Raw genomic sequence first — 12172 nt, 5'->3', positions numbered from 1 at the left:
CAAAAGGACAATTTAAGAAAACAAACAATAATTGACGACGGTGCAAAACTCATTGGTCCCAATAAAGGAAAATCACTATATAAACAGAGTGCCTTTCCATGAAACTTCAACCTAGCTGGACACTAGATTGATCCGGACTCTGGACTGGTAACTATAACATTGACTGGTGTGTGTGTGTGTGTGTGTGTGTGTGTGTGTGTGTGTGTGTGTGTGTGTGTGTGTGTGTGTGTGTGTGTGTGTGTGTGTGTGTGTGTGTGTGTGTGTGTGTGTGTGTGTGTGTGTGTGTGTGCGCGCGCTAATTGTTGTATCTTCAATAAATGTGGCTGATTGCCTTTTCCCCTGAAAAAGATCCTGTGTGGTTCTTATAAGCATAACACTCCAACCCCACCAAGTTATACACATCCTCTGCGGTAGTGGCCCCTGTGCCCTTCCCCCACTTGTGGAGATATTCCCTCTGCAGGTTAGAGTCCTGTGGCACCTTATAGACTAACAGACGTATAGGAGCATGAGCTTTCATGGGTGAATACCCACTTCTTCGGATGCAGAAGAAGTGGGTATTCACCCACGAAAGCTCATGCTCCTATACGTCTGTTAGTCTATAAGGTGCCACAGGACTCTTTGCTGCTTTTACAGGTCCAGACTAACACGGCTACCCCTCTGATACCTTAGCAGGTTGGTGACCTCATTGTAAGAGACACCTGAGATCTTGCGTACACCCTGGAATTGTTTCCTGTACGCCTCGGGGCTCAGTTCAAACTTAAGCAGCAAAGCCAGTTTGAACAGATTATAGTCCCCAGTCTCAATACTATCCATTTGGCTGAATGCCTCTATGGCCTTGGTACCCAAAGGGGGGTCAGACAGCAAAGCCTGCCTGTGGGATCAATCTGGTTCAGATCACAAGCCTCCTAGAAGTCTGTGAGGTAGGCATCAATAGCCCCCCCCTCCTTAAACTGGGGCAAGTTTGGTGTCTAGATTCCCCAAAAACTAGCATCTCAGGACCCTTCCCCACTTATCCCCTGGCAGGCCCTCTTGGCCCGCCTCTCCTCCAACTCCAACTCATGCTTCAGTTGTTCTGCATGGTCCACCAGACTCCACTCTTCCAGCTCCAGCTCGTCTCTGCACCTCTTCCAGGGAGAAACCTGACTGGGGTCCCCCTGTGCTTACTGGGGAGTTGGGTCTGATAGACTCCCAGCTGCTACACGGACTTCCCCCCACGGCTACTCCCCGTCTCTCTGGGCATCCCGGGAGCCCCCTCCCCCCAGGGTCTGGAGCCTGTTCCTCAGACTGGTCATTCTCTACAAGCTGCACAATCAGCTGCTCCTTGTGAGTCTCCCCACACTCAGCCCTCTCTCCCTGTACAGATGTGCCAGGTCCCTCTTACGGAGCTGGTTATAGACCATTTCCATGCTGGTTCCTTCAATTCCCTCGTTTTATCGCTGGCAGCCACTCACTGCAAAGCGCCTGCACTCGCAGCCGACCATCTACAGGGTGCATCCACAAACCATCCTCTGCTATCATGTCGTTGTCACGGACTCACAGGTCATGACCACTCCTGGCCCCCTTCCATTGCTTGGGGATACCCCCTTCAGTGTGACAGCCCTTCTTGGGGGGTCCACTCTTTCTCGAGGGGGTCAAGCCCCTCTGACTCCTGGAACTGCACCTCTCTCACCGTGGGCCCCCTCAGGGAGTCCACTCGCTCTGGACCCCTGGGGCCTCCACTCCCAGAGGGAATAATGCCACCCTGTTCTCTAGACTGGAGCGACTCTCACCCAGCATAAAACAGGAGGGTTTATTGAGCGTCTGAACACAGCACAGGAAACTCTCAGGGCCCTCAGGCCTGGCCTCCCTCAACACCGTATAGCTAAGTCTCCCCTCCATCCAGGTGGGCTCTGCCTGCTCTCTCTTTCCAGTCCTGAGATGATTTCCAGCTAGGTATCTGATATCACCTGCCAAGGCCGGCTCTAGGTTTTTTGCCGCCCCAAGCAAAAAAATTTTTGACTGCCCCCCACCCCAGCCCTGGGCTCTCCCCCCCAACCTGCACCCTCCTGCTGTCCCAGCCCTGGGTCACTGGTAACTCACTCCCAGGGCGGGTCATTCAGCAGGAATTTTGGATGTGCACAGAACACAGACAGGATTGGTTCCCATATGGTTACAGAACTGCAGTAAAGTGGAACAATTTTCAGCTTGTGTGATTGGAGGATGTCTGGATGCATATTATAAGACTGTCCTACATAAATGGGGAAAAGTTAAGGTGCCTTTATTATTCTTTTGTTCCACTCTTTGTTTCTATGGGGAATTTGCCAATGCAATCACTGTCTTCCTTTTAAACAAATAAAACTGAAGAAAAAAAAAAAAAGCAATGGCTGTTGAAAATAGCAATTCTAATCCTAAAAATCACTGGGAAGCATTGCTTGCTCAATTGTATCCTACTTTTTCTACAGCAAGTTACAGTGGATCAGTATATTTGATTTGGGAGAAATGAAGTAACAGCTGCCCAAATTGAGCTTGAGCACTCCTGAATTTTGAGGGTGTTCAAATCTGGAAGGCAGGTGCTAGATTCCCTTTCTGAATATTAGCTATATCTGGAAAGGAAAAGTCAATTTCTGCTTCCATGGATCAGAAGTGCAAATCCTCCTACATGCCTGGTACTGTATCTAAAGCTGCTCAGGTCCTCTAGCAGAGCCTCCCCTCCCTTACTTTTCATTTTAAAGTCTAGTGGGATCCACGTACCTCCCTTGCTAGGCTTCAGATAGAGAGGTACACTGTCCCTTTAGTCCACCCAATTCCTTCTTTGGGGGGTGCAAGGTGAGGTCACACCAGTATCCCTAATCCAGTCTGGGAAAGTCTTCTGAAGGGGGTATCTGGGGCAAAGCCTTCTACTCCTTGGGCTGGGCACACTTGTCCCCCACTCACAGTGCCACCCCGTTCTAGCAGCCAGCTCTCCATTCACAGCAAGCTGCAGCATGGCTCAGCTACCTCCCTCCCTCCCCCTCCCTTTCCTGTTGATAGCTGCCAAGGGATTGCTGGGAAATGTAATTCTTGCCCTGCTCCAGGGCTGGCTCTATAGGCAGGGAGCTAGGCAAGGAACTACAGCTCCCAGGGTCCCATGGGTTCTCTGCTTCTGCAGCATTGCAAAAGGTGGCCAACCCTCTGTGGAGAAAGAAGTGGTTCGGGACTATTTAGAAAAACTGGACGTGCACAAGTCCATGGGGCCGGATGCGCTGCATCCGAGGGTGCTAAAGGAGTTGGCGGGTGAGATTGCAGAGCCATTAGCCATTATTTTTGAAAACTCATGGCGATCGGGGGAGGTCCCAGATGACTGGAAAAAGGCTAATGTAGTGCCCATCTTTAAAACAGGGAAGAAGGAGGATCCAGGGAACTACAGGCCAGTCAGCCTCACCTCAGTCCCTGGAAAAATCATGGAGCAGGTCCTCAAGGAATCAATTATGAAACATTTAGAGGAGAGGAAAGTGATCAGGAACAGTCAGCATGGATTCACGAAGGGGAAGTCGTGCCTGACTAACCTAATTGCCTTCTATGATGAGATAACTGGCTCTGTGGATGAGGGGAAAGCAGTGGATGTGTTATTCCTTGACTTTAGCAAAGCTTTTGATACTGTCTCCCACAGTATTCTTGCCGCCAAATTAAAGAAGTATGGGCTGGATGAATGGACTGTAAGGTGGATAGAAAGCTGGCTAGATCGTCGGGCTCAACGGGTAGTGATCAATGGCTCCATGTCTAGTTGGCAGCCGGTTTCAAGCGGAGTGCCCCAAGGGTCGGTCCTGGGGCCGGTTTTGTTTAATATCTTTATTAATGATCTGGAGGATGGTGTGGGCTGCACTCTCAGCAAGTTTGCAGATGACACTAAACTAGGAGGCGTGGTAGATACACTAGAGGGTAGGGATCGGATACAGAGGGACCTAGACAAATTAGAGGATTGGGCCGAAAAAAACCTGATGAGGTTCAACAAGGACAAGTGCAGAGTCCTGCACTTAGGACTGAAGAATCCCATGCACTGCTACAGACTAGGGACCGAATGGCTAGGTAGCAGTTCTGCAGAAAAGGACCTAGGGGTCACAGTGGACGAGAAGCTGGATATGAGTCAACAGTGTGCTCTTGTTGCCAAGAAGGCTAACGGCATTTTGGGCTGTATAAGTAGGGGCATTGCCAGCAGATCGAGGAATGTGATCGTTCCCCTTTATTCAACATTGGTGAGGCCTCATCTGGAATACTGTGTCCAGTTTTGGGCCCCACACTACAAGAAGGATGTGGAAAAATTGGAAAGAGTCCAGCGAAGGGCAACAAAAATGATTAGGGGTCTGGAGCACATGACTTATGAGGAGAGGCTGAGGGAACTGGGATTGTTTAGTCTCCAGAAGAGAAGAATGAGGGGGGATTTGATAGCAGCCTTCAACTACCTGAAGGGGGGTTCCAAAGAGGATGGAGCTCGGCTGTTCTCAGTGGTGGCAGATGACAGAACAAGGAGCAATGGTCTCAAGTTGCAGTGGGGGAGGTCCAGGTTGGATATCAGGAAAAACTATTTCACTAGGAGGGTGGTGAAACACTGGAATGCGTTACCTAGGGAGGTGGTGGAGTCTCCTTCCTTGGAGGTTTTTAAGGCCCGGCTTGACAAAGCCCTGGCTGGGATGATTTAGCTGGGAATTGGTCCTGCTTTGAGCAGGGGGTTGGACTAGATGACCTCTTGAGGTCCCTTCCAACTCTGATATTCTATGATTCTAAGTGAGTTAAAAAAAAATAAAAAAAAAAGGATGTCCGGAATGCTGCCCCCTGCAAATGTGCTGCCCCAAGCACCTGCTTGTTTTGCTGGTGCCTAGAGCCGGCCCTGTCACCTGCCCCCAAGTCCCACCTCTGTCCTTTGTCTTCTGTCCAGATAAACAGGGTCGCCTGGGCCTCCTCTCCTCTCAGCCGTCCTTTGTTCCCCACTGGCTGGAACCAGCTGGTCAGGTCACAGTGGTCCTGTCTCCACAGCCCATTGTCCTCCCACTGGCCAGAGCCGGCTGTGGCATCTGAGCTGGGCCTCCTGGTTACCAGTCACTGGAGTATCCATTCTCCAGGCCATTGGCTAGGATCCCAAGTTCCATCGCTGGTCCTCTGTAACAACAAACTCTCTCCCATCACCTCGTTAAACCAGTAACACCCAGGGAAACTGAGTCCCACCCCCTCTGCATGCAAACCACTGAACACAACAAGACAAAAAACAAGAAAATTCCCCACTTCGTCACAGGCTCAGGCCATCTCCACAGAGGAGGGGAGAGAGGGGCTCAGGCTAGCTCCACATGTGTGGGGAGGGGAGAGCGGCTCGGGCCAGCTCCACACGGCAGGGGAGAAGGGGGCTCAGGAGAGCGCCACTTGGCGGGGCAGGGGGGGAGGGGCACCAGACAGCTCCACATGGCAGGGGGGAAGGGGGCTCAGGAGAGCGCCACATGGCGGGGGGGAGGGGGAGAAGGGGCACCAGACAGTTCCAAAAGGCTCTGTCTAATTCGCTATTGTACTCCAACCATGTAAATCTTGATAGCCAAGATTCATGAAAACTCCTTTTCTTATCTTTTAGATTTGCCACATCTTTCTTTTGTATAACTTCAGTTTGCAAGCTGGGTTTCGAACTCAGGCCATCACTTGATAAATTGCCCTTTTCTTTTTCTCTGGGTGTGACGTTCCCCTGGTGTTATCCGGACTGGTGATCTGCTAGGTCACTCCAATCCTTGACTCTGGGAGCCAGCCTTACCCTGCTCTGCTGTGAGAACCCCCACTCCTGGGCTGTTCACGCACAGCCTCTGGCATGTAAGCTGCTCCTTGGATTGTGCAACCGAATGACACTAGCCAATATGTCTGGTCCCAGACACAACCCTAGGAACCTCCATCTTGCAGTTATGCCCGCTGGACGCTGCAATCTTATATGAGTTCATCAGTTTAACAAAGGAATTGATATGTACCAGGCTTGTTCTCCCAAGGGGAGTCTCTGACATGCTTTAAACGAAATGCACTGCTTCAGGTAGAGTAAACAAACAGATTTATTAACTACAAATATAGATTTTAAGTGATTGTAAGTAAAAGCACAACACGTTGGATTTGGTCAAATTAAATAAAAGGAAAACGCATTCTAATCTGATCTTAACACTTTCAGTGCCCTTACATATGTCACCACAGGTTGGCTGGTTGCCCTTCAGCCAGGCTCTCCCCTTTGATCAGCGCTTCAGTCACTTGGTGGTGATGTCTGTAGATGTAGGTGGAAGAGAGAGGAAGAGCCTTGCAAATGTCTCTCCCTTTTATCATGTCCTTTCTTCCCTCTTGGCTTTGCCCCACTCCCTTCAGAGTCAGGTGAGCATTACCTCATCCCAGTCCCAGACTGACCAAAGGAAGGGGGGTAACTCCCTTGAGAGTCCAACAGATCCTTTGTTGCTGCCTAGGCCCAGTGTCCTTTGTTCCTGTGAGGCTGGGCTGGGTTTGTCCCATACATGCCCTGATGAGGTGTGAACTGCCTCTCTGCTCTTGGAGAGTTTTGCCTAGGCCTGTTTTAAGCCATGAGGACACATTTTCAGCCTCCTAACTATATACATGAAATTATAACCTATAACATTACTGTAACAACAATTACTATAACATCACTATAACAACAATGCTCAGTGCATCATGAGCCTTCAGAAGACACCCGACATGACAAACTTTGCATTGGATACCACACAATCATATTAAAAGGATGAACATGGGGGTGTAGGGTATTCCCACGATGTACAGACTGTCACACTGAGTGTCACAGACTCACAGGTCGTGCCCACTCTTGGCCCCGTGCCGTCCATTGAGGGAACCCCCTTCAGTGTGACAGCCATTCTTGGGGGTCCACTCTCTCTCACAGGTTAAGCCCCTCCGCCGCCTGGAGCTGCACCTCTCGGAGCCTTAGCACGCCTGTCTCTCACCGTGGGCCCCCTCAGGGAGTCCACCTGCCCTGGACCCCCGGGGCCTCCACTCCCAAAGGGAATAACGCAACCCTGCTCTCTAGACTGGAGTGACACTCAGCCAGTGTAAAACACTGACCGTTTGAACACAGTATAAGAAACTCTCAGGGCCTTCAGGCCTGGCCTCCCTCAGCACAGTACATCCCAGTCTCCCCTGCATCCAGGTGGGCTCTGCCTGCTCTCCCTCTCCAGCCCAGAGCCCCCCTGCTTCCCAGCTGGGCATCTGATATCACCTCCCCCAAGCCCCGCCTCTGTCCATTGTCTTCTCTCCAGGTAAACAGGGTCACCTGGGCCTCCTCTCCTCTCCTCTCTTTTGTCCTCTGGCCCCCTCTGGCTGGTTAGGTCACTGGGGTGCTCTCTTCGCAGCCCAGTGTCCTCCCACTGGCAAGAACTGGCTGTTACTACCAAGCTGGGCCTTTGGGTCACCAGATCACCAGTCGCTGGGGTATCCATTCTCCGGGCCATTGGCCGGGGTCCCAAGTTCCCTCTCAGGTCCTCTGTAACAACAAACTCCTTCTCCTATCACCTCATTAAACCAGTAACACCCAGGGAAACTGAGTCCCACCTCCTCTGCATGCAAACCATTGGAAAAACAAGGGGAAAAAAACAAGAAAATCCCCCACTTTGTCACACAGGGTAACTTTATTAAGAATTTATCCATTGTTGATTATTATTACACAAAATTAATGGAGTGGGGCTGAGGGGTTTGGAAGGTGGGAGGAGGATCAGGGTAGGGCAGAGGGTCGAGGTGCGGGGGTGAGGGCTGTGGGGAGGGGCTGGGGATGAGGGGTTCACGTTGCAGGAGGGGGCTCAGGGCTGGGACAGACGGTTGGGGACGGGGGTGTGTGAGGACTCTTGTTGGGGGTGCGAGCTCTGGGCTGGGCCGGGGATGAGTTCAAACTTTGGGTGCAGTAGACAGGCTGCCCAGGGCTGGGGCCAGAGAGGAGGACTTCCCCCAGCCCTCTCCCCACCAGCAGCAGCGTGCTCCAGGGGAGGGCCCCTCACCCAAGCCCCAGGCTGCTGCTCAGGAGATCCAGACAAGATAAGCCCCCTCGGAGTTTCTGCCGGGATGGGGAGGGGATGCCACTGCGCCTCCAGTCAGTCAGTCAGTCTGCAGTGGGCAGGCAGCAAGGGAGTACAGTGCGCAGCTACAGGGGGCAGCCGCCTTCTGCCCAGGGCGCAGGTGAGGCAGGGAGGAGGGAGGCGCGAGGGAGCGGCAGGCGGGGCCGGGGGAGAGACCAGGCCCTGAACATTGCTGGATCCGGGCCCAGGTGGCCCTGAATTTGCTGGAGCATGGGCACCACAGGCCCATAAAACTCCCACCTCTGCCTAGAGGACAGGGGAGCAGTGATGCTGGGGGACTTATCTCCCCTACTGGCCTAATGGGGGATATGCTCCCACTCTGTCTTGTTGGCGTTCTCCCTGAGATGGTCCCCCAGGCAGCGGTAGCAGAACTCCAACCAGCACTCCGGGCACTCCACCAGGGGACGGCCTAGCACAGGGTGGCTCACCAGGGTGTGGCACTCGGGACAGGCCCACTAGTCCTGTCCCCCAGCAGCCAGGTGAAGCTGCAGTGCCCACTGCATCCCAATAGGCTATAGAGGAGGAAATGCCCCCTGCACTCCAGTATCTGGGGGAGGTGTCAGTCTTCTCTGCACCCCAATACCCAGGAGATGGGGCAATGGCCCCTGCAGCCCAATAGCTAGGAGAGGTGTCAGTTCTCTCTACACCCCAATACCCAAGAGATGGGGCAATAGCCCTGTCATAGAGTCACCAGGCGACGCTCTGGAACTACTCCCTACGAAGCCAGCCAGGACTCTGGAAGAGCCTCCTCTCTCGGAGCAGACTGTCTCCAGGGCAAGAAGCTTACACAGCTTCGACCTTCCTGGGTCTGACCTTGGAGCATTCAGCATCCCCTTCCACACCGTGCGCTTCCCACAATGAGTCCGCCTGGGCGGGGCTCCTGGAGAAGCCAGAGAGCCCTGCACCCCAACTCTGCAGTCAGCAGTGACTCTCAGCCCGCATAAAATGGAAGGTTTATTAGTCGACAGGAACACAGCGTAGAACAGAACTTATCAGCACAGAAATCAGTGACTTTCAGCAAAGTCCATCTTGGGGAGTCCTGGGCCAGATGGCCTGGCCTCCCCCTCTTCCAGACCCCCAAGCAGACTGCCCAGCTTGCTCCTCCTCCTTCTTTTTTTCCGGGGCAGTCACCTGCTCATCACCTGGTTGCATCCCCCTCCTGGGTCTCAAGTTACAAAGGGCATATGTGCAGGCAGCTGGAGCAGCTTCACCTGTCCAGAGGTCTCAGCCAAAGTCACACACCTCTATTCCCACCACCAAGGTATCAGTGCAGCACACAGGGAAATTGAGGCACACACAGTATTCATGCAAAACAGTAAAACTCACATCTGCTCAACAGTAAGACTCACATACAACATGACAAGGGAAAATCCCCACTTCGTCACAGGTGCCTGCACCCCTATCTCTGGCAGAGGCATTACTCCTCCCTGCAGTGCACTGCCCCTGGCATCCTGTGAGCAAGGAGGGGGGGTCGGGCCCCTGGGGGTCCCCAAAACCTGGGAACGGGGCTGAATGTGATGGGGCGGGATCTGGCCTTGGGGAGGCAGGAGGGGAGTTCTCAGGGGTCGCAGCAGGGGTTGAGTCAGGGTCTCCCTTGGGCTAGGGGGACCTGTTCAGCTCCTGCCTCCCGGCAATACTGCAGCTGGCCTCCAAGGAATTATCGTAATCCAGGTCTTCATCCTCGTCATGCTCCCACTCGGTCTCGTCGGCGTCCTCCCCGAGATGGTCCCTCAGGCAGCGGTAGCAGAACTCTGTCCAGCACTCCGGGCACTCCACCAGGGGGCAGCCTAGCCCAGTGTGGCTGACCAGGGTGTGGCACTCGGGACAGGCCCGCAGTGAGGGGCAGCCATGGACAGACGATCCCGGGGCCTGGATCTCCAGGGTGTCGTAAAGCGCAGCCTGCAGGGGGCACTGGGGATTGGAGCAGGATTTTCCCTGAGGCGAGGGGTCCTTCCAGTCCGTGCGGCAGCCCCAACAGAAGCAGTACAGCTCCCCAGCCCGCTGGGAGCAGGGCAGGCAGGGGGTGCGCAAGCTACCGGGGTCCAGACGCTGGACGAGGTGCTGGCAGCGCGGGCACTAGGGGAAGTCATGGCATGCAGTTAGCCACTGGTGCATGATGTCTCCTCTGTTCCCCTGGGCTCTGAGCTCTCAGTGCACCAGCCCAGCCTGCTGGAGATGCCCCTCCTCCCACCGCAAAATACCATAAATGGAGACTTAACAATTGTAGCCAGTTTCACAAGGTTATTGGCTGGGAATTTCCTTAGCTTTTGTTTTAATATAGTATCTCTCTCTCTCTCTCTCTCTCTTTATCTATCTCCATTCAGCCCCTCTATCTATATATCTATCTATATACGCACCCATTCCTCCCCATACATACCCCTCTATACACACTCATCCAGCCCCATATACACCCATCTATCCATCCATCCCCAGACACACACATCCATCCATTCATCGTTAGCTACTGAGACTCACTCATCTGGGACGGGGGGGCTGGGATCCCCCCGGCCTCCTCCAGGACTCACCTGGCGGTAGTTGTCCCTGGCCCCCTCCTGTGCCAGGATTTGGGCCTCCAGCATGGCCTGGTCCTCATCTGAGAAGAGCCCGAGTTTGCACAGCTCCTGCCAGAGCCAAGGGGTGTCTTGGCAGCAGGGGCAGCGGAATAAGGTGACGCCCTGGATGGGAATGGGGGGACCTGGATCGGCCACCAATTCTCCCCTATCCTGCAGCCCCCGGCAACCCACCTACCCCACCCCCATCCCTCCCCAAGTGCCCTCCCCCTTGAACCCTCTCACCTATCACCCCAACTGACCCCTCCCCCTTGAACCCTCTCCGCTTCCCCTCTCCCTCCTCATCCAATCCCCCTAGCACCCCCTAACCCCTCCCCTTCCCCATCACCCCAAATGACCCCACCCCCCTAAACCCCACTCCCTTTCCCCTGTCACTCCACATCCAATCCCCCGGCACCCCCTAACCCCTCCCCTTCCCCATCACCCCAACTGACCCCTCCCCCTAAATCTCCTCCCACTGTCATTCCTCATCCAATACCTTGGTCCTCCCTAGCCCTCCCTTTCCCCATCACCCCAACTGACTCCTCCCCCCAAACCCTCACCCCAACTGATCCTTCACCTTTAACCCCCCCTTCCCCTATCACCCCACATCCAATGCCCCTGGCACTCCCTGACCCCTCCCCTTCCCCATCACCCCAACGGACCCCTCCCCCTTCAAGCCCCGGAACCCGTCCCGTCACTCCGCATCTAATCCCCCTCCCCTGGCACCCCCCACCCAACCTGCCTTCCCATCACTCCCTCAACCACCCCCAAAATCTCCCCTGAAGATCCAACCCCGGCAGGGGGTTACCTGGTCCAGCAGCGCCCGCACCCAGCCCCGCAGCCCAGCCGCGCTCACCCAGTGCCCACAGGACGCCCGTCCTCGCAGCACCCCGGGGGACCCCGCACCTGCAGGGAGAGAGGGGGCGGGGTGAGACAGGGCCCGACCCCCCCGGAGCTCGGCTGCTCCAGCCCTTCCCCTGGGGTGACCCCAAAGGGCCCCACGGGGGGAGGGGAGGGAAAGGGGGGGCGGGGTCTCACCTGGAGCCCCCCCGGGGGGGCAGATCACCTGGAACTGCTCGGCCAGCGCCCGCCACTGCCCCGACGCCATCGCAGGCTGCCGGGATCATGTGTCCTGGGCTGGGAAACCCCGCGGGAATCCACCCGCTTTCCCTTTCGCTTTTGCCTCCCTACGGTGCCCAGCCCCCCAGTTCTGCAAGGGTCCCTCACTCCGGACCCGCAACCCCCTGCTAGCCCAGCCCTGGGTCCCCCCCGCCCCAGCTCTGCCGGTGCCTCACACTGTGCTCAGTTACTGACAGCTGGGTGAGAGTTGCAGCTGCCCTGCACAACCGGCTGCTGTCCGCTTTCCTCAGCCTCTGGGCCAGGAACGTAATGCACCTGCGGGGCTGGGCGAGGCAGGGCTGGGCTAGCAGGAGGCTGCGGGTCGGGAGCGAGGGGCACTGGCAGAGCTGGGGGTGGGGAGCCCAGGGCTAGGATAGCAGGAGGCTGCGGGTCGGGAGCGAGGGGCACCAGCAGAGAAGGGAGGCTGGGTTAGCAGGGACTGTG

The 12172-nt window shown here is 55.1% G+C and overlaps 1 protein-coding gene across 2 annotated transcripts; it reads right to left on the bottom strand.

The window, feature by feature from the left end:
• Nucleotides 1-6014: 6014 nt before the first annotated feature.
• On the bottom strand, nt 6015-11877 carry LOC101936156 (E3 ubiquitin-protein ligase RNF217-like). 2 transcript variants are annotated; one of them, XM_042842494.2, is made up of 4 exons: nt 11676-11877; nt 11418-11515; nt 10583-10732; nt 6015-10133 (listed from the first exon to the last, which is right to left on the bottom strand). In XM_042842494.2, the coding sequence occupies exons 1-4, from the start codon at nt 11734-11736 to the stop codon at nt 9657-9659; spliced, it is 786 nt and encodes a 261-aa protein (XP_042698428.1). In that variant the 5' UTR covers nt 11737-11877; the 3' UTR covers nt 6015-9656. The 2 variants fall into 2 exon arrangements, with proteins under 2 accessions (XP_042698428.1, XP_005313335.1); XM_005313278.4 differs by having other exon boundaries at nt 11648-11840.
• Nucleotides 11878-12172: the final 295 nt, after the last annotated feature.

The sequence above is a fragment of the Chrysemys picta genome, chromosome 20 (genome assembly GCF_011386835.1).
Source record: "Chrysemys picta bellii isolate R12L10 chromosome 20, ASM1138683v2, whole genome shotgun sequence".
NCBI classification, from domain to species: Eukaryota; Metazoa; Chordata; order Testudines; family Emydidae; genus Chrysemys; species Chrysemys picta.
Note: the sequence above shows the minus strand (reverse complement) of the source record. Positions and strands in the feature narration are given on the sequence as shown.

What these genes read in the sequence shown, in the direction of transcription:
- LOC101936156 (XM_005313278.4), bottom strand. Translation starts at nt 11,717, where the DNA reads ATGGCGTCGGGGCAGTGGCGGGCGCTGGCCGAGCAGTTCCAGGTGATC. An exon ending in CCCCCCCGGGGGGGCTCCAG is followed by an intron (nt 11,516 to 11,647) that starts GTGAGACCCCGC and finishes CTCTCCCTGCAG; the next exon opens with GTGCGGGGTCCCCCGGGGTG. An exon ending in CCAGGGACAACTACCGCCAG is followed by an intron (nt 10,134 to 10,582) that starts GTGAGTCCTGGA and finishes GACTTCCCCTAG; the next exon opens with TGCCCGCGCTGCCAGCACCT.